The sequence below is a fragment of the Fimicolochytrium jonesii genome (genome assembly GCF_025526975.1).
Source record: "Fimicolochytrium jonesii strain JEL569 chromosome Unknown EV422scaffold_22, whole genome shotgun sequence".
Classification (NCBI taxonomy): domain Eukaryota; kingdom Fungi; phylum Chytridiomycota; class Chytridiomycetes; order Spizellomycetales; family Powellomycetaceae; genus Fimicolochytrium; species Fimicolochytrium jonesii.
Genome location: NW_026515689.1, coordinates 307814 through 327725, shown reverse-complemented (window position 1 = coordinate 327725; position 19912 = coordinate 307814). Strand labels below are relative to the sequence as shown.

General features: G+C 53.0%; 6 protein-coding genes across 6 annotated transcripts; 2 read left to right on the top strand and 4 right to left on the bottom strand.

Moving 5' to 3' along the window:
* Window positions 1–348: 348 nt before the first annotated feature.
* EV422DRAFT_538373 (chitin synthase-domain-containing protein) lies at window positions 349–6699 on the bottom strand. The gene is made up of 6 exons (XM_053070967.1): window positions 6476–6699; window positions 5972–6353; window positions 1519–5884; window positions 1394–1451; window positions 1240–1322; window positions 349–1171 (listed from the first exon to the last, which is right to left on the bottom strand). The coding sequence occupies exons 2-6, from the start codon at window positions 6289–6291 to the stop codon at window positions 641–643; spliced, it is 5358 nt and encodes a 1785-aa protein (XP_052923346.1). The 5' UTR covers window positions 6292–6353; window positions 6476–6699; the 3' UTR covers window positions 349–640.
* Window positions 6700–7154: 455 nt separating this feature from the next.
* Window positions 7155–7654, bottom strand: EV422DRAFT_498959 (uncharacterized protein; the record flags this gene model as incomplete). Its single annotated transcript, XM_053068054.1, has 3 exons — window positions 7155–7293; window positions 7366–7460; window positions 7526–7654. Coding segments are annotated over 3 exons (363 nt in total), but the record flags the coding sequence as incomplete, so codon positions are not given.
* A 556-nt stretch (window positions 7655–8210) lies between these two features.
* EV422DRAFT_602419 (uncharacterized protein) lies at window positions 8211–9139 on the top strand (the record flags this gene model as incomplete). The annotated part of the gene is made up of 2 exons (XM_053073720.1): window positions 8211–8639; window positions 8678–9139. 2 exons carry the CDS (start codon window positions 8211–8213, stop codon window positions 8819–8821), a joined length of 573 nt encoding a protein of 190 aa, XP_052923344.1. The 3' UTR covers window positions 8822–9139.
* Window positions 8850–11519, bottom strand: EV422DRAFT_602417 (uncharacterized protein; the record flags this gene model as incomplete). Its single annotated transcript, XM_053073719.1, has 3 exons — window positions 8850–9114; window positions 9196–10434; window positions 10510–11519. The coding sequence occupies 3 exons, from the start codon at window positions 11517–11519 to the stop codon at window positions 9012–9014; spliced, it is 2352 nt and encodes a 783-aa protein (XP_052923343.1). The 3' UTR covers window positions 8850–9011.
* A 1294-nt stretch (window positions 11520–12813) lies between these two features.
* On the top strand, window positions 12814–14270 carry EV422DRAFT_569797 (uncharacterized protein; the record flags this gene model as incomplete). Its single annotated transcript, XM_053072801.1, has 3 exons — window positions 12814–13481; window positions 13546–13958; window positions 14035–14270. The coding sequence occupies 3 exons, from the start codon at window positions 12814–12816 to the stop codon at window positions 14268–14270; spliced, it is 1317 nt and encodes a 438-aa protein (XP_052923342.1).
* Window positions 14271–14432: 162 nt separating this feature from the next.
* Window positions 14433–19827, bottom strand: EV422DRAFT_183138 (uncharacterized protein). The gene is made up of 8 exons (XM_053065161.1): window positions 18222–19827; window positions 18064–18156; window positions 16657–17994; window positions 16530–16589; window positions 16083–16459; window positions 15527–16014; window positions 15131–15467; window positions 14433–15069 (listed from the first exon to the last, which is right to left on the bottom strand). Exons 1-8 carry the CDS (start codon window positions 19653–19655, stop codon window positions 14556–14558), a joined length of 4641 nt encoding a protein of 1546 aa, XP_052923341.1. The 5' UTR covers window positions 19656–19827; the 3' UTR covers window positions 14433–14555.
* Window positions 19828–19912: the final 85 nt, after the last annotated feature.

The window sequence follows — 19912 nt, the reverse complement described above, 5'->3', positions numbered from 1 at the left end:
CCATAGAGCCCTACATACTGTACACAGTACTATCGCCAGAACAAACCCACCCCAAACCCACCCCAATGATGGCAACTACCGTCCTCCCAAAGCCGGAGGTCAAGGTCCCGTCCTTCAACGAAGTTAGTCGCCATAATATTATAGGTCTGCAAACTCAGATACGCAGTACGCTCGACAAGGCCCACCATATCGCTATAGACTGTGAATTCACCGGGCTGGGAAGTACTAAGAATACTAGAGCTACCTGAGTATTGAGAACGAGCGAGACGGTGGGAGATCCTCGGCGCTTTGTAGGATGTGTGAAGGTAAATAGAACGCTCTATAATTGTACATTAATGTGAAATTTACTTTTGGATGGCGAGCGTTTCGCAAATGGTCTTCTCGTAGGCGAATAACAATGTTGTCCTTGAATTTGAAAGTCCATCGCAATGCAAGTCAAAAACTTGAAAGATATTAGAGCAAACTACAAGAATTTACAGATGGGATGCAGATGAAACAAAAGATTAAATAAAAGCGTACGCCGGAGCCAGACACTAGATGATAAGAAAATAGCGCCGATAGAAAAGCAAGCAAGAGGGGGTAATTATAGCTAGGGGAAGTCCGTAACGCCAGTAATGTGGAGAGAGGGCACAATATGTCTCTACAATCGCCCCTGCAGAATATCCTCAATGAATCCGTTGACGGTCGCTTTCCGCGAGTTGAGATCGGTTCCAAACATACTGCTCAGCTCATCCCGAACTTGCTTCTTCGTGACCGTCATCAGGTTCGCGGTCGCAAGGATGCGTCTCGTTTCCCGGAGGATGTCGTCGTCTGTTGGGTAGCCTCCTGCCGAGGCGACGTACGCCGGCGCTGCTCCCAGGCTCAACAAGGAGTTACGGGCGGGTGGTGCTGCTGGACGTTGATACGCGCCTCCGTATGCCGAAGCGGCGTATGCCGATGGTGCTCCGTATCCAGAGTACACTGATGGAGCGGGCTGTGCGCCGTATACCGACCCGTTGTAGAGGGATTGTGCTTCGTAGGCCGACGGAGAGTAGCCAGATGCGACGCTGGGAGCCCGTCGACTGTGGCTAGATCCGGAATGCTTGGAGCCTTGCGAGCCAGATGAGCCTTTCTCCCACGTCTCGCTTTCGTGGTCCGCCCATTTCTTCATGGGAATCGATTTAGGGTTGAACTAATGATCGAGTAGAGCCACCGTTAGAATATTGCACGAAGAAGGAGACACATACGTCCATGACATACCGGTTGGACGTCCGAAGCGTAGACCATCTTTTTCCCTTTGTCTCCCACGACAACACGGGTGTTACCCCACGAGAAATCGTCGACTATGGAGAAACGGATGTAGGTTAGTTCACGGGTCCGATTCTACTACCATTTATGATACCAAAATACTTACAGTGCCAGAACGAGTACAGCGGAATCCAGAAACTAAAGACGGGCATGGCGAGTATGTACTGAAAATGGGAATGATGTGAGACTTCAAACAGTCACCTTGGGATATCAATGCTCCGAAGTACTTACCACAATCATCCATCCGATCTGAGCCCATTGTCGCTTCAGGATGAATATCAACACTTGCAGTCCATAGATGGCGGCCAACATGATGACACTCATCATTGGGAAGATGTCGGGTTCGGTAATCGCAGAGTACACCAAGTACCCGATGTAGAGAAGGATGACCGGCTGCACCAATGTCGAGAACAAATCGATCATAACGATGAATCGCATCGAGAAACAGCAGAATCCACAAAGCTGCTGCAGGTGAATCAGCTCAAACAGGTTGTGAACGGTCGAGTTGATCCATCGACGCCTTTGCGACAGCAGCACAGACCATCTGTCGGGGGCGTTGGTGCGACATTGAGCATCGTTGGTGAAGGAAAGCTTGTGGTTGGGGAAGTGCTTCATCATGAGGGTGGTCAGGTAACGATCCTCTCCAAGGTGAAGCAAGTTCTTCTTGTGCAGTGTGTCCACACGGTTCTCGGAGTAATCCTCAATGACACTTGGCGAGATGAGAAGCGGGATGTTCTTGACGGGTGTGCGGATACGGTACATGCAGAAGCATCCAGGCAGACACGTGACGGAACCAAACAAGCTCTCGAAAGCCTTCGACAAGTGGTGAGAGATAAAGTATTCGTAGACCTGAATCATCGTCGTCAACGACTCCTTCTCGTTGTCAATCAGAGTTTCGCCGCAAATTCCCATGATCTTCGAATCGTGGATCATTGCAGACACCATGCGGTTGAGCGAATCCTTGTAAACTTCGGTATCGGCGTCCACCATTAGCGTGTATTCATAGAAAGACGGGTTGACACCGATGATGTTCTTCATGTGATGGTAAAGCTCAAGTTCCAAGGGGTTCATTTCCAAGTTGAAGTGGACGCGGTTCAAGAAGCGCATGAGGATCATTTGGGAATCGCGTTTGCCACGGTTTCCAGGTCGGTTTCGCTCGCTAGGTTTGCCGACCTTGACAACGACGATATATGGCACAGAGTGTCCCTGGACTTCGTAAAGACCAGAGTAAACCTTCGCCATGTTGTGCTGTTTGTCGCCTTCTCCCAAGGATTGGAAACTGACGGGCTCGGGATCGTGGTTGGGGTCGACGCCCAAAATGTCGAGAACAATGCGAGGGGTCGGTCGATCGTTGCCGCTTCCGATGATGTTTCCATCACAGAGAACGACGATCAATTTGCGTTTGTCGTCATATCGGAGCGTTGCGAGCGACTCGAGCGTTTTCGTCAAGCTTTCAGCGCCCTCCGTGTAACAAGGAACTTGACAGATGACAAACTTGTCGTGGTCTTCTGGCTCCTTCCATCCGCCGAATTGCAAGGCCGCCAAGAACTTGAATCCGATGACCACAACGAGCACAATGGTACTGGCCAGAAGAATGTAGTTCGAGAACCTGCAAACGAAGTCATTCCGGTGGTCGACCACCCCCACGTAAAACAGACCGTTCATGCACTGCACATATCGCTTCGCCTTGGCCGGGTCCGGTTTCGCGATCAATGAATTCCACTGGCTGGTGGCGTCTTTGCCCTTCATTGAGACGATAGTGTTCATGCCTTGGTCGTTGAACAAGCCTCCACTCCGAGCATCGAAATAAGCGGAGAGATCGTAAATGTTGTCGTTGATTATAACCAAGTTGCGAAGGTTTGCTTGGCTCGCAACGTCATCGACGGCCCAAGCAACGCGTTTGCGCGCATACTGATTCATGTAACCGAAGTAGTCTTGCACTCGGCCGTTGGTCCCGGGGATAACCTGCGAATGGTTATATAGGGCCGGAGAGTTTCGCTGCGTTATCGCGAGGTTGCTCCAGCCCGGCGACGGCGCGTCGATTCCTGGGCAGTAGTTGCTGAACAGGGCAGCCTTGTTGAAGAGGTTTGAGACGTCCGTTCCGTAAAAGCTCGCCAATTCGTAGTTCTGCCGGCCGTAGGTCGTGATATGGGTGTCGACAACGTCCTTGATCATGTAAGCATGACCGTAGGCGTACACGTAGGGGTCCTTCGCATCCTTGCGGCCTGCGATTTCCGACGTGCTCAAGACGTCAAGCCTTGGGCAGATCAATCTACCAAGACCGATGATGAAGAACACCAGCGCGCAACAGCAGAAGAAGATGATGAGGCAGAGCGCAACCTTCTCTCGCCAAGCCATCTGGATGTCTTTCCTCTTCATGCCACCACAGATCGACAGGCAGAAAGGAGGGATCCACCACGTGAGGAACCATGTGCAGCAGACCCACTTCCTCCTCGCTGAAGTGACGTGATCCTCCTCCTCAATGAGAGCCTCGTTTGCCTTCTGGCCGGCCTCTAGATCCTTCTCGGTGGACCGCTTTTCCCTGCCCACCAGGGTGACCTGCGAATGCTGATGGCTCAGGCCGCCGTTGTATTCGTACTCGGAATGATAGTGAGATTCACCATCGTCAAACATGGAAACATCGTCACCATATTCGTACTCGCTGCTGTACATGGAAGCGGTGTCGTCCTGAGACCCAGAACCACCGCGAGACTTGTCCGACTTGCGCGCCTTGCGATCCGCCTTCAGTTGGTCTTCGATGGTTCTCAATTCGTCTTCAAGCGATCTCCAGGATGCTTCCGACAAGAAAACCTTGCTGCGTCCAACCGCCATATCCCTGTTGGTCCAGTTGCTGTGCAAAACAAAGTCTTCACATTTCCCGCTCGGGCCGCCGCTGTCGTCCAGGCCCATTGGGTCGATGATTACTCGATACCGTGCAAGGAAGTCATTGATCTCGTAGTGGGCGCTGTAGGAAGCACCTGCCCTTGCTTGGGCGATTTGAGTAATGCCGAAGCGACGAAGCTGCGCTTTGACCTTCTTGGACTCGAACTTGTCCGTTGACAGATCGTCATTGGGCTTCACGCAGAACACGAACCATGGAATCGTCTCGCCGAGCGTTTCGATCATCTCGTCCACACTGGTGCGGAAGTTGTACGCTACGGTGTCACGGTTCGCTCGGTCGTATCCTCCATACTGGCTGTTGTTGCGCTTCAATGAAGGATGGCGGGACGGCTTCTTGGGGGTAGCACCGGTGATCATGGCCCTGTCGCGACCCGCAGACTCTGTCGCAACCGCGCCTTCGGAAAACAGGTTGCGAACAAACCCATTGGCCGACGACGGGATATCCTTTCCGTTTCCGCGGAAAATGGCAACGAAATCTGCGCAGACGACGTCCTTGTTCTTTTCGACCAAAGATGCCGTCTGGTATTCAACCACTCGTGACGAATGCTGCACTCCGAAAGTGGACTCAGTCTTACCCGCGACGAAGTGCTCATCGGTGCCGACCTTTTGCGTCAATCGGTCAAGAAGCGGCTTTTCCTGGGCGTGATCCCCAGTGGCGGCGTCAATGACACCGAGGGCAGTATTGAGGAAATTGACGGTTGCCGTGTTGTCAGTCTGTGGTACGGAAACCGATCGAATTCCCTCCTTCACGTATTCTTCGTGTGGACTAGCGACGGCTTTGTTGACAAACTGCTGTAGACGCTCGTTTGCGTAGTTCGCAAGCAGCTGCTCCATCCCATTGTTCTCGGTATCCTGGAATCCTGACATGTCCACAACGCCGATAAAAGTATCGCATTCATCTTTGCATAGACGGGTGTTGATGTGCTCCACCAACCACGCAAACACCAGCCCGTAAAGCGTGTTAGCCAATTGGTTGCGTTGCTTGGTTGCTTCTTCAGCGTTCATGAAAACGCTCACAACATCTCGCCACACGAGCTTTGTCCGGACGGTCAGCGAGCTCTCCAGATTCTTGGCCGCGACTCCGAGAAGCTCAGCAGCGATTTCGAGTGCCTCGGCGTTTTTTACCACACACGACTCTTTAGGCTTCTCCACATCTTCCTGAAACTCGATGTTGCCGAGATGCAAAACGGCGGCCAGGAGCTGATATATTTGAGCCTGTAAGCGGCGGCCCACCCCAAGAGACTTGAGATGATCGCGCAGCTCGCCAAATTTGATCTGGTCCTCCGTCGTCAATCGGACTGGTCGAGAACCCTTCAGGTATGCGTAGTGTGTTGCGTCCTGCAATCGCCACTGGGTCTTCTCCTCTATAGTGGCTCCCGCAAGAAGGTAGTAGAAGATGTGGAAATTCCGCTCATCGGCCGGTGTGGCAGACACCCTGTCCTTCTCCAGCAGGTAATCCAACATCTTTGCTCCCACCATCCGCCCATGTGAGTCATATTGGTACTCGGTGTATCGACCAAAGCGCGATGAGCTCGGATTCAAGAGCGTCCGTGCCGTTCCGAATGCGTCGAGAATCGTTTCTGTTTTGAGGATGCCAGAGTGCACCTTCGACTTTTTCTTTGCGTTCGTGCTGAGTGCAATGAGCTGGCGAACAAGCAGCTTTCGTGCTTCGGTCTTTCCGCTTCCGCTATCACCCCTGAAAGAAGACTTGTGTCAGTCACACCGGCACAAAGGCAAGTACGCGCTCGCCGCCATAACGATACTTGGGGACTGATAGACTTACGAGAAGACAACGGACTGATCCTGCTGATTTCTCCACATGTGGTTGAAGACTGAAACCGCCAGATCAAAGATGTGAGCAGGCAGTGGGACTTTGTCCTCCGCCGTGTCCTTCGCCCAGTCCGCATATTGAGTGCATGTGCTGTCGGAAAAGGATTCGAGAGTTTTGACCGGGTTGACGACCACCAGAGCTCCGGCGCCGATTCGATTGAAGATGAGGTTTCGAGAGTATCGGTCCTTGATATTAGCGAGAATCGATTCGTCCGTCGGCGTAGGGAGGAGGGTCAAGTCCTCCTTGACATCTCCAGGTGCCAAACGACCCATGGTTGTTCCGCGTTGGTGGCTGTAAGCCGAAGGCTCGTATTCCGACGAAAGCCAATGCTAGCCTATAATATAGCGCAATAAACGAGGAACGGGTTAGGACTTTTGCGGGGGGAAATGCAGAAACCTGAGTCTGACGCAAACCTTGAAGCTCACTCGCTTATCGAGAAGGAAACGGGCTCTATACCTTTCAGCTGGAAAAACTCGAAGAATGAGAAATTGGGACAAAGCAGCGAGCGGGCAGTGAGAAAGGCCCGTGCTATAGTATAGTCAGACCAACCAACCTCTGTTGCCGTGGGAAAGGGGCTTTGGAAGTATGGGTGGTGTGAAGTGTCCTTGCTTTTGCGGGCTGGCTGCCTTTCTTTGCTGCTGCTGCTATTCTCGGCAGCCTGATCAAGCCATTTTCCCGGGGGCGAATTTGTTGGTTTCAGAAGGTCTTTGTGCAAGCAGCCACATCACTTTGCATCAGAGGTCCTCCGTGACTTCATCATGAGGGTCGGCGAACCATCGATTCTGAAATGATTAGCATCCGCTAGCATTTTGATTAGCGCGGGCGGCAAGAAATTCCTTCCCCCTCTGTTGAAGTCGGCCGCTTGCGGACGGCCTGCACGCCCCGTGTTCCACACCCACGCGCGGCGCCAAAATCAGAAGTGCAAAGATGTGCGTAGTGCAACTTAGTTTCTGATTTCGCTTCTTTTTGCAAGCTATATATTATATACTACGTACGGTAACGTACTGCATTCCTTCTCTTCTCAATCCAGCAATGTGCTGAAGCGCCCGTGATCCTGCACGCTGCCCTCCATGACAGATGTCTACCATACGTTATATATACTATTTGCCCTGCTGCAACCCCTATCCGAATTGCTTTATAAGTCCTCCGATAGCTTAACCTCCTGCTTCAGATGGGCTGAGAGCTCCGCTGAGAGTAAGTCAGCAAGACGTTCCCCCGTCCGTAAGTATGTCCAATGCTTTGTTGCTGGGACATAGTCAAACCGCTTGGGGCCACTGCATGAATCAACGCCTGAGGTAATAAGAACGCCATGTACTCGCATCTTTGAACCGCTTGCCAGAATATACCTTATCGGTGAGGACAGCCATATCTGCTTATTTGGCGGTTGCTTGTTGATAACATATGTCCCCATGTCGCCCAGCGACAGATTTAGAACCCCAGCCTGCGGCAAGACTGAGTACTCGATTCTGACTAGGGTAAACACACTTCCACAATCCAGCTTCTTACCGCTACCACAACATCAAACCCCGTGATGTTGGCCTCCTCTCCTATCTCTTCTAACGTGTGCTCCAGATATTCCATGACACTGTCAGCTAGCGCGTGGTATTCGCGATCGGTCAGCGGATGGCTAGGTGAGAACGTTGTGCAAGCGTCAGCAAAGTACGTTCCTATCTGACCAGCCAGCACCGGCAACGTTGGAAGCAAACATACGTATCATCACTTTGAGTGGTTGGAGGGAACGGTGCTTTATGCCGTATAGGTGACGTTGAGAAAGTGCTCACGTTGACTACCCGCCGAGTGATGAACAAGCCATAGATGCCATTACCGCACGTGGAGCATCGGGGTGGCGGTCTGATGCCCCGTGAGTGTCTTGACACGGCACTCAGTGCTCTGCTTATTCGCGGCGTGGCCATTGTGGTGGTACGGATGAGTGTGAGGAACTGAAGTCGAGGCAGGTTCTGCTGTTCTGAGTTCGACTTCCTGCCTGTCGGTGGCCTTTGGGTGGCCTTTGCGACATCCGCTGTCAAAGTGGTGTCACTTCATGTTCAGGGCGGACGCTCGCAGTCCCAACGCCCTCCCAACGCCCAAGTTCTCCCACTTCGTTCTCCTCCAGCAGCGGGTAGTACCATACGGTCCTACAATTTGCGACCCCTGATCGATTTGGCTTCGCTTCAAACACACTTTTGCAACCATGCCACGCCCTCTGAACGCCCTCTTCGCCGTGGTCCTGTTTGTACTCGCCCCAGCCTATCTCTTCTACGTCACGCTGCGATCCCCAGCCTCCACCCCATCCACCGACGCGCACCTGTCCACCCCTTCCTCAGCAAACGCCATCTGCCTAACCGTCGAGGGGTTTGCAGGCTGTCCATATTTCATGGCTGCCGAAAAAGCCGCGATATCCGCCCAAGACGAAAATCGAGTGCAACACGCGGTTGTGAACACCTGGGATCGCGGCACCTGGCAGTCCACCCGCCGCGCCGCTTTACAGGCCAGTGTGCCCGGCGCCCAGTCGCATAGGACTTCGCCTTTTGTTTGGAGACGATCGTGTCAAAAGGTTAGCGGCAGTAGCGCTGAAACGAATCCGGACGCGAAGGTCGCTGAGGGATCGGTGGTGGAGTTTGTGGGCGGGTTCAGCGAACTGTCTCAATATCTGCATAGGCTGAACTGAGCATTATGGGGACGATGTGGCGGGGGTACATCGCTACCAACGTCATGGCGGAAAAGGCTTCTGAATTAGTAGACGCAGCTTCAGAACTCTCTGAAAGGCTGAAGTGGCCTTGTAGCGAAACCCCGTTTGACTAGCTGGTGGGCATATGGAGTGCAGAGTCAATTGGAGAGTACGATGTGACGGTAGCTACACATATCTATCTACATAGAAAGTGCGTGATCTATGTATGCATGGGACTATATACGACAAGGGGACGAATGTACAAAAGTGCGGTCAAGAAAAGGTGTCCGAACAAGGAAGTGATGGCAAAAGTTATTTAGAAATTCAAAGCTTGGCGCTTGTGGCCGACACAAGTGATAGTTCTTGCAGATCCTTCTTGATGGTTTGCGCAACCATGTAGGCCAGACTGTAGGTGGTGATCATTGGGCTATGGAAAAGAACAGGGTCAATCCATCATATCTGAATGAATTTGACGTTCTCGCTCTTCATCAGGCGAGTGTAAACTTACTTGACACCACTGGCAGTCGGAAACAGAGAAGCATCAGCCACGTAGCAATCTCTCATCTCCCACGTCCGTCCATGTGGGTCGCAAGCGCCGCGATGCGCATCGCCTGCGATTCTACACGACCCCATCTGATGTGCACATATCATTGGCGTCCATGTGGATTGGAATCCGAACCGCCGGACGGAATCGATATACGCCGCAAACTCCGGGGTGTTGAGGACGTCCCCGCCGCGAGGAATGTCGAATGGGTCCAACCCAGGCTGGGTGGTGAAGATTTGGGTTGCTCCTGCCGCGATGAGCAGTTTGAGTGCGGCTTCGACACCGGCAGCCATGGTGAGTTGATCCTTGGACCCGAGATTGTAGGTGATATGCCTGGTGTATGTTGTCGTGCCGTCAGCGCCTTTACGGGAGTTGACAGTCACTGTTCCAGTCGATGAATCGCTGTCCCGGCAGAGGGCGATAATTGGCACGGTGTAATGATAGTTAGCCATCATTGCTCGATGTCGAGACGGTGAGTAGAACGGGAGCGACATAGCAAACAGAGCGGGATGCATGGTCGGGATTTCGAGCTTCGCGCCGTAGCCATCCTCGTGAATATCATCGGCAGCAGTCGACAAAGCCGTCATAATGCTTCCACTCCACGGGTTCACCGGCTCGGTGCGGTCTCGGAATACTCCGAAAATAAAGGAAACCGGGTGCAAACGAAGATGCTTGCCGATGTTCGGATTCCTGAAACCCGATCGAAGCAAGAGTGCTGGCGTGTTGATCGAACCGGCGCTCGAGACGACCTTCTTCGCCTTGACAATGATCTTCCGACTAAGCCCCGTGTTCGGGTCCGTAATCTTTCCTTCCACTCCCGTCGCGCGTCCACGATGATGCTGTATCTTTTCCACTTCGCAGTTTTCCACGAAGCGAGCTTTTCCCGTCTCTGCGGCATCCCGCAGATACGTTACATGTGCTCCTTGTTTCTCCCCGTATGGGCACCCAAGACCGCAAAACCCGCAGGTGTGTGGTTTTCCGGCCGTATTTTGCGGAATAGAAACGCATGGCATGCCCAACTTCTGGCATCCTTTCATTAGGAGACTGTTAGGGATATTATGTTGAATAGCGTCGGTTCCCACGCCAAGGCGGGAACAGACCGCATCAAGGGATTTGTTGTACTCGTCGGAGGTGAAGTAAGGCAAATCATACTTTTTTGCCCACTCCTCTCGAGTTTTGTATGGGAGTCTTAGCGATGCACTCCTACCGAAACGAAAGGCGCAATGTTTGAGCAATCGAATGCATCGGACATATACCTCATAAAGGGTATGCACGTACCAGTTGACGAACGTGCCGCCGCCAAACGTGCTGCCTGCAGCAATGCGTATACCGCCATCCTCCGTCAAAAGTCCGCCTGCGGCCTCGTATAATTGCTTATAGCAATCGGCTTCCTCATAGGACAGCTCTGTCGGGTGGTTGTATCGCCCTTTTTCCAGCACGATAACGTTGTATCCCTCCTTTGTCAACTCCGCCGCAACTAAACCTCCTCCAGCTCCCGACCCAACTATCACAACATCACAATGCAGGGTCGCTGGCTCTGCTACAGTTAACGCAGCTGCCTGGTCTTGGAAAAGCTGAACAAAGGTTGGCCGCCAGAGATCGTCGGGCAATGGCCGTTCCAGCTTGGGATGCCTCTGATAACCAACCGTTTTCCACAAGGGATGGGAGACGTTGCCAGTTTCGTCGCGTAACGGGACCCCATAGGCAGTCACCATCGCCAACGATTTGAAGGATTCCGCAACATTTCTGAGCGGTCCCAGACGGCTCGTTCGTAGATTTCGCAAAACCCGAACCCGGTCCTTTTCAGACATATCGAGGACCGAAGAAAAGACTCCAGTCACTATGTAACTCGAGATGGGAGTGGACAAAATTGTCAGGAAAGTCCGTATTGCGTTGATCTGATCGGGTCGGGCCATCAACCCCAGCAGTTCGAGGGCGTCTGGAATTGATATGAATTGGCTTGGCGGTGCTGTGGCATACTTTTCGACGTCACCGGAAGCTGCTTCGCTCAAAGTCGGTGCTCCGCCCTTCCCCGTTATCCCCCCGGCCAAGAAAGCTCGTTGAAACTCCTCCTCGTCGTCGGCGGGGAGTAGATAGGTTTCCAGGACGGTTTGCAGGGTTTTCATTTGCACGTCGGTAAAGTCGAAAGGGTGCGATCCTGAAGCCAAGATGGCGCCAAGTTTTACGGCGGCACTCCGTTCAGCTTCTTGGACGCTGGAGACAACTCCAGGAACCGTCGCCACATTCTTGCTAGAGGCGGCGGAATCGGTGACGCTGTGTGAACCCATTGAAGTGTTTGTTGAATGCCTCTGACGAATGACCTTCTGGTTCTAGCGTGAGCTGCCTTACATACAGCACATGAATATTCGCAGGATGGGGCGCCCAATATACAGCAGCTTGGTTGCCGCAGCCGCGGGGGCGGAGACGGAGCAGCCCCTCACGCGCCGCGAACTGCACGACGATGACACATCCAATTTCAACAATCTTCCGCTCGCGGGGGGTCGGTCGCCGTTCTGTCTTCAAAGCCGTGCTCGAGAGCTACCCCATCCGGTCGACTCCGTTCTCCCGTCTATTCGCTGCGCGTGGGAGATGTACTACATACAGTACACTATACTGTGGCCTCCCGTGGGTTACGGTTCCCTATGATCGCGGGCGTTCTCAAACTCATCACATACTGTATTGTACAATTACATCCCGATGATTCAGGTTACTTCCTTACGACTTGCCTTCGCCTTCGTACAATACCTCCTATATATCTTCCTAAGAGGGCATTCTGGTGATCGGTAGACCAGCATCATTTGACCTCATTCGAGGTAGGACATTTGAAGCCGATACCGACGCTGGTTCCTTCTAGGACCTAGGTCCTCCTCCATCACCGTCTTCAATGTTCACCAAGCGAACTCACCTGGAGGATCGACCGCCGTCATCGCCGAAACGATTCTCTCTTGAGAGCGAGTCTCCTCCATGAGTCCTCACCAAGCGACGAGCATCGGAGCAAATCACCATAGCCCTGCGAGTTGGCGGTTGATCGAGGGTTCGAACGCCCGAAAGGGGCACGTGAGGTGCGGTGTGCGTAAGTTTCCAGTCGTCTGACCGCTTCTCGCCTGGCACAAAACGCGTCCGAAAAAGGTCAGAGGGCGTCTCGACAAGAAACTCACAAATTGCTGTAATTCAGGCCTAACTCCGACCAACGCGTTCTCGCGAAAGTTCCGCGTTGCCCTTGCACGCCTTTCCTCGTTCAACACTGGATCTGGATAGTCAACGTTCGCCGGATCGTCTTTTGTTTCCCAACGACCAACGACACGCCGCTCAGACACAAAATGTGGATTCTCGGCCGGATCACGAAAAAACTCAAATCCCTTTTTGGAGGCTTTGACGCCCACGGAGCGACCGGATGGATTCGATGGAGCTAAAGCGCAGGCCACACTCCCAAGGATGGAAAAATGCAGGCATACTGCAAAGTGTCGCCTTGGATGGGTGAGTTGAGCGTTTCGCATAAAAGAGCCCACCCAGCAAGGCGATTCCCTCACATTCTCTCAGACATCCAGGCAACTGTCCTTCAAACCCAGCAACATCGCAGGCATGCTTTCTCCCGGTTTATCACTCACGAAGGCCGCCCTCATCGCCCTTTCTCTCGTCACTTTCACTTCCGCATCGCCTGTTTACCACCTGGCCAAGAGGGATAATCCGTATGCCGCGAGAGGCGATGTCATGATTCAGGCTTTCTACTGGGAGAGCGTGCATGACCACAAGGGCGGCTGGTACGATATTCTTAACGACAACGTACCAAACTTACAAGGCCATTTCACATACGCCTGGCTCCCCCCCGTCTCGGATGCCGCCGAGGATGACGCGAAGGACGCCCAGGGCTATCTGCCACGCAATTGGAACAAGCTCGACAGCCAGTATGGCACCGAGGTTTCGCTTCGCCGCGTCCTCAAGTCTTTGGCTGGCGCCAACATCAAGTCGATGGCCGATATCGTTGTGAACCATCGCGTCGGCCAATTCAACTGGGGCGATTTTGCCGAACCTTCCTTCGGCGATAACCAGGCAGCTGTGTGCTATACAGATGAATGGGCACATCCTCCCCCAGACGCCAAAGGCGTGGTAGGCTATCCGACTGGCGGACAGGACACCGGCGAACCTTTCATAGGGGGCAGAGACCTCGATCACAATAACCCGGCTGTGCAAAACGGCGTCATTACATACCTGCGGGACAGGTTGAAGGGTGTCGGGTTCACCGCCTGGAGGTGGGTTGGTTTTCCTTATCGAATGTCTCGCATCCCTTGGCTGACTTTGGCTGCCGTATACTAGGTACGATTTCGTCAGGGGATTCGCCCCGCGGTTCATCAAACAGTATAACGACGCGTCGACTCCAGAGATCAGCTTCGGCGAGTTCTGGCTCGATCGCCAACCGGCGCCCGACCCGCAGACGATCTTCAAGTGGATCCAAGACACAGGCAGTGCGTCCGGAGCCATCGACTTCTCAACAAGGTTCTTGCTAAGCTCTGCGATCAACCGAAACCGATACGATCTTCTGAGGAACGGCGAGAACCCCGCAGGTCTGATTGGCTTGGCCCCCGGTTATACCATGACTTTCGTCGACAATCATGATACCGCGAGGAAGGATCCAAAGGCGCCCTCGGTGCCCTTCCCTGGCGATCCAATGGTTGGCTACGCGTACATCTTGACTCATCCCGGTATTCCCTGTGTCTTCTGGCTAGATTGTGAGTTGTGACTTGCGGTTGGTAGTTTACTTGCGTTTCAGATCCATTTACTGATGCGGAGTTTGTTCCTCTTCAGATATCAATAACTTGAAGTCGCAAATCGACCCTCTGATTGAGGCTCGCAAGGCCGCCGGGGTCCATAGCTTGTCGCCCGTTCGTATCGACCAAGCGGACAGCACTGTGTATGCGGCTTACATCGCTGGGACAATCGGACGCTTGGCCGTCAAGATCGGTCCTGGAAACTGGGTCCCTTGCGATACGTCATTTACATTGGTTGGACAAGGGGCGCGTTGGGCTGTCTGGCGCGGCTAGCTTGAGCGCGTCGCAGTTTCTGGGATTGTTAGTCTTTTAGTGTATATAGTTGTTTGCATTCTCTTTTGATGTATCATATAGTATTTTGGACGGAATCGTTGTGGTTGATGTTTGCTGTGTATGTACATGTACGCTCGAAGCAACTCTCTTTCGTCAAGTACTGATGTGTAAATTGTGATTTCCAACTTTGATCCTGTGCAAAGCTAATTGGATCGGGGGATGGTGGTCTACATGCTGACAATAGGCCCACCACATACGCCTTCTTGCATTCTCTCGGACTTCCTCTTAGTACGCATGCATGGTAGCTTCATCCTTCTCCAGCATCGGCTCATCGTCGTCATCCCTCGTGTCCTCGACCGTGTCGCCCTTCGGTCTTTCGACTCTCCTTCCCCGACAATCGCATTCGGCTTTGACTCGCTTGGCTATGTCGTCCATCGTGTCGAGAACCAGCTCGGACACGATCCGCCTTGCTGCCTTCTTACTGGGGCCTTGCGCAACTGCCAGGATTTGCTCATGAACCACCAGATTGGCGACGTACGCGTGCCCTTCCGAGTCGTGCCTTGCCGGTACACGCCATTTATCGCAGCCCATCTCGTTTCGGAAGAACAGCGCAAGCTCGCGGAAGGGGTGTCGGCCGACGAAGTGTGGTTGAACAAACTCAGCCACCCAGGGAAGCCAGACGCGTTCCAGAAATGCCCAGACTGCTTCAGCGTCGAAGCGATTGTCCACGAAGATGGCGCCTGTGATGGCTTCAAAAACGTCGGAGATAGCTTTTGGCGTCTCAATGTTGGTCCAGTAGCTAGGGAGGCAAATTAATCTGATTTGACTCCTTTGAGGTCCCAACGGAAGGAGGTACTTACTGCATCTCTGCTTCCATTTCTCTCTGCAAGTTGTTCCTTTCCACTTTACTCTCGATGAACGTTCCCGCGAGCAGATCCAGCTTTGCCCGCCTAGCGTCCGTCGTGTCGGTGTGCCGCTTAGCTTCAATCCACAAGGCATCGCAATAATCCGCAATGTCCTGATCCATAGGCGCCGACAGTCTGTCGATGTGATAGTGCAGTCCCATGTTGGCCGAAACGCACGCAAGGAAGGCATTGTTGACTGCTGCGTCCTTCAGGTCGACTAGTCGACCCGGTGGAAGCTCAGGATACTTTCGGAAAAAGTAGCGCACAGCTAGGAGACCCAGGATAGCGTCGCCTATCAACACGAAGAAGGGATTAGCGGGGGGTCAAATCCGTCTTTGGTGCAGCACATACCAAGAAACTCCAGCCTTTGATAGTTCTGTACGGTAGGGTCCGGGGAGCTCGGATGCGTTAGCGCCTCCGCAAGAAGCCAAGGGCTCTTGAACTTGTATCCAATGATCTCTTCGACATGGGCAACAGCGTTTCGCTTCTCAATACGCATCTCTCCCGCGGGCTTCGGGTGCTGGTCAAGAGCGAGCATGTAGTCCTCCCAGTTCACGACAAAAGCCGTGCTGTAGACGTTGTGCAGAGCTTGCGCTGCACCTTTTATTCCGTTGTCGTTCAGACAGGCCCCGAGAATGGATTCGACAGAGTCTGCAATTTGCTTCGTTGATAGGCCGTGAGTGGTGGTCACCGCGGAAGGAATCTCCTTCTCCTTCTTGGGAAGCACCCGCTTCCGGTTGTTGTGCGCGTTCTCGTCCTCCAGCTCGGCCCTTTCTAGCATGGTCTCGATATCTTCGTCGTCATATCCTTTGTCGGCAATAATTGGGCGCCATTCCGTTCTGCAAAATTGCCCGTGTGGTTATTTTGCCCCTTCAAGTTTCCACACACGGTCTGAGATGAAGCGTACCTGGCGAGCTTGCTCGTAATCATGTATCCAGTGATATTCCTCAGCTTCCCCTTCTCGTAAAGGGCGAAGTTCGATTGCATGCGATGGGCCATCATCGTCATCACGCCTTCATGACGATGTGGGTGCAAAGCGTACATATGCAAGACTATTGCAATCTTCAAGAATGCGTCTCCAAGCGTCTCCAGACGTTCGTAGTTCGTTTGCAAGACTGCAGACGGGGCGCTGAGGGCAGTGATGAGGGTGTCCAGCTTGGTTGGCAACGCCAAATTCTGTCTCAGCTGTTCTGCGCGACACGCTATCTCCAGGTAGTAGAAGATGGAAGGTAGGATCGTGGCTGACTCCAAGACGTTCTTCTTGATGCTGTAAGGTTGGAGAAACTTCAAACGGCATTGATGAGTTCGCAGTCCAAACCTGCTCCAGACTCCCGTCCCATGCATGAAGAGATACCTGAGGCATGAGGAAGACATCGCCATCCCTGAGAGCATCGACACTTTCGCTTTGTGCGATCTGGATAATGGGATCACCTATTTCAAATATGCGCAGGGTCATATGCTTGACAGAAATGAGCTCTTACGTTGTGATATGCCAGCATGTTAAACTTCCTAGTGACCAGATTGGCTCTAATCACAGGTTGCTGCACTCTGACTTTCGTGTGATCCTTCATTGTAGTGTAGTAGTCCACGGTTCGTTTGAACTTAGGATCCGTGAACGGCACCTCGTCGAACGGAGTGCGGTCGGGAAGAAACTCTTGCACCAGGAATTTCCTCTGCCAGTGCTTTGTGCTGACCACAACTTCATTGATGACCTCCGGGTTGTAGAGCACGCTTCGATGTTGGCGTGGCTCAAAGTTACATGCTTTGTCCATGGATTCCCAATCGACCAGGGTGTCCGCATCCACCTCAGTGACGTTGATAGGAGAACCTCCAGGTTTGACGGTCAAGGGCACCGCAAGAAAGGCGTACTCGCCGTGCTCTGGAAAGATCGTATGCTTCATCATGGGAGATAGGACAAGAAAGTTGTACTTCTTGGCGAGTTTGTACTGGTCCCTCGTCAACGCGAACGGTTTGGAGGTAGTTTGGACACGCACACGGAGTTCGAGAAGGTTTGGCCAGATTGGGAACTCGAAAGGGGCGACCGGCAGAGGGTTGACGGTGAGGAATCCCAATGGTTGACAAGTCGGCGCTCCTTCAAATCCTGCCGTGTCAATCACGTTCAGGTGTGCTGTGATGGTTGCTGTCTTTTCTGGCACCCAGCATTTGATCAGACATTCAGGTAGTGCAATCGGGTATTTTGCTTTCCTCTGCTTCGATTTGAGCGCCAGCAGCTCTTTCTTCAAAGTGGCAACATCTGCATCCTCCACACTGGTGTGACAATAGGTGGTATCGAATATGGGGCGGAGATGATTGTCCAGGTATTTCTTCTGATGCAGAAGTTTCACGGCTTCCAACGCAGCGGATCGGAATGCCAGAGCCTTGGACCGCATCGGATGACCTAAAACGATGCGCATCTCGGGGGGTAAAACGTTCGGGAGAACGACCGTGGCAACAAATTGTACATCTCCGTCGTCCACCGTATGCGACAAGGCATACTCAGGGCGCGCAACAGTATACATATCCACCTCCAAGATGCTGCAAAAGTGATGCAGTGTGGGACTTGCAGAAGTAAGAGAGACGCGCGCCCCAGTACTCTCGATGATGTAGCTGTAGGGCACGGACTTGGTTACGGCCGTGTCTGCCTCATCCAACTGTGGAATGGCGATGCGCGTCTCGATGCGGTCGCGGTGCTTTTCAATCTGAGCGCGGACTTCTCTTTCTTGCTCGCGAAGGGCGCGGAGGTGATGTAGGTGCATCCAGTTGTCTTTCTCGCACATCAGGATGAAACGCGAGTTCGCCGCGCGAGCCCGCCCCCGACTCTGTAGTGGTAAGGTGCCTTTGAGCGAAGAGCAGGTTGGCACTATAGACACTTTGCGCCAAGACTGTACCTGAATGTAGTTAACCAGATTCATGCTGTCCTTTCCCATGTTGAAACGAATCACCAGCTTGCAGCACGGGATATCCAATCCTTCTTCCGCGACCTGAATGGGCGGCGTACGTATTAGTTGTGAATCACCTTCAATGCGAATCCATTGTCCGTACTCACTTTTGTCGCCACGAGTAGATTGATCTTATGCTGCCGAAACTCGCGGAGCGTAGTGTTCTGCACCGTGAGTCGCATGGTTGTATAGTACTCGTCCGCGGTTCCACTTGCATGTCCGATCAATGCCCCAGGCCGGATGCTGCCTTTCAACCTCGGGTGACTGGCAAGAAGGTCCCTCAGACGCTCAGCCGTCTCTCGTCGCTGAACAAAGACGATTCCGGAGAAGGAGGCGTCGCGCCGATAACCTTCCAATATATCCATCAGCCGGTGCACTTTCCTTGAAATCTCAGCGTCGGTCGGGCTATCGGCGGGTCTGTACTTGCTCAGATCCTCGAAAAGCGTTCTTCGCTTGCTTTCCGATCCAGCTAAAAGCGCGGCTTGCCGCACATCCATGCTGTTCAGAATACTCCTGTCGGCCTTTTTGCTCAAACCATCGAGGGCTGCCATCAAGGTGCGTGAGCATGCCCAAGATCCCAATTGATAGTGAATGTATTCCGCATCCGCAATAGCCTTTGCCAGATTGAATCCATGTACCTGAGAAACGTATTCTTTGGCTTTCTCCAGGATCGGAGGCATCTCCATCGAATCCGAAACCTCATACTCGAACTTCACGGGACGGGGCTTCGCCGCATAGAGTGCAGTGGCCTCGTCGCTTAGGGTCACAGTGACCGCTCTACAGTTGAGAGTTTTCTCAAGATTGTCAATCGCGATGAAGGCTTGACTGTCGGAGTTAACTGGTGACGCTGTGAGACCCAGGATCTTTGGGCGGGGTTCCTTGACTGGCCAATAGTGCTCCCTCATCAAGATTGCGTACGGATGGTCTCCAATGGCGTTGTGTGCCTCATCAAAGATGATGAGAGAAACTTGGTCGAGTGTGAGGTATGCATGATTCAACGCTTCGACAACGACCTGCGCGGTTGAGCACAGTGCAACGTGCTTCTGTATGATCTCTTGCCAATCAACCAGTTTGTCCTGCTCCAACACGTTTCCACACAAGCACGCAATCTCTTTCGAAATCTGATGCTTCAGGTAATCCTTTTGTTGCCAGACCAGCGGGACTGTGGGAACCAGGAACAATGCCAGCTTCTTCTTTGCGCCTTCTTTGACCGATTCCTCCTGCACAGCAATCATATGCTTCATCAGCAGGCCCGCAATCAGCGTTTTTCCCGTCCCGGTATCCATCACAGCGATGATGTTTTCCTGTTTCGCCAGTTCCAGAAGGTCGCGCTGATATGGCCTTGGTTCTTCGACAGGTGTGTTGGTAAAGTCCCTCTGTGGGACTTTGTATGTCGCTGTGGCGGGCTCACGAGGAGCTCGCTGACGCAGTACCGCATCGACGTTGACGTTATCACTCGGCTTCAGTCCTGCAGTAATTCTACGAGGGCCTTCCCCTGGGGCGTTTTCGCCCGAGGCCGGTAGGTTCGTGGGAACCGGCATGTCGTGACACCGGTTTCAAACCCTCAAAGTTAGCACTATCCAACCGGTTCAGGATTCCACCGACAGCGGAAGGAGTTCAGGCTGTTTCCGCGACACTGCACCCGATATATATACTCCGAGCAAGATTGTCAGTAGTCTTCCCAGATCGCGGGCGAAATTGCTGAGGCGTGCGGTGTGAGGTTTCAGAGGTTGTGAGCTGTCGAAAATGGGGGACGTGCGCAAACGCGAGAACGAAGGTTGGGGAGATCAACCAGCTC

Bases quoted from the DNA above. Each gene is read 5' to 3' on its own strand.
- EV422DRAFT_538373 (XM_053070967.1), bottom strand. From the start codon at position 6,291: ATGGGTCGTTTGGCACCTGGAGATGTCAAGGAGGACTTGACCCTCCTC. The intron at 1,452-1,518 runs GTAAGTACTTCG...TCCCATTTTCAG, and splicing joins AGATCGGATGGATGATTGTG to TACATACTCGCCATGCCCGT. The intron at 1,172-1,239 runs GTATGTCATGGA...CTCGATCATTAG, and splicing joins ACGCTTCGGACGTCCAACCG to TTCAACCCTAAATCGATTCC.
- EV422DRAFT_183138 (XM_053065161.1), bottom strand. From the start codon at position 19,655: ATGCCGGTTCCCACGAACCTACCGGCCTCGGGCGAAAACGCCCCAGGG. The intron at 16,015-16,082 runs GTACGCTTCATC...GCAATTTTGCAG, and splicing joins ATTACGAGCAAGCTCGCCAG to AACGGAATGGCGCCCAATTA. The intron at 15,468-15,526 runs GTATGTGCTGCA...TCGTGTTGATAG, and splicing joins TCAAAGGCTGGAGTTTCTTG to GCGACGCTATCCTGGGTCTC.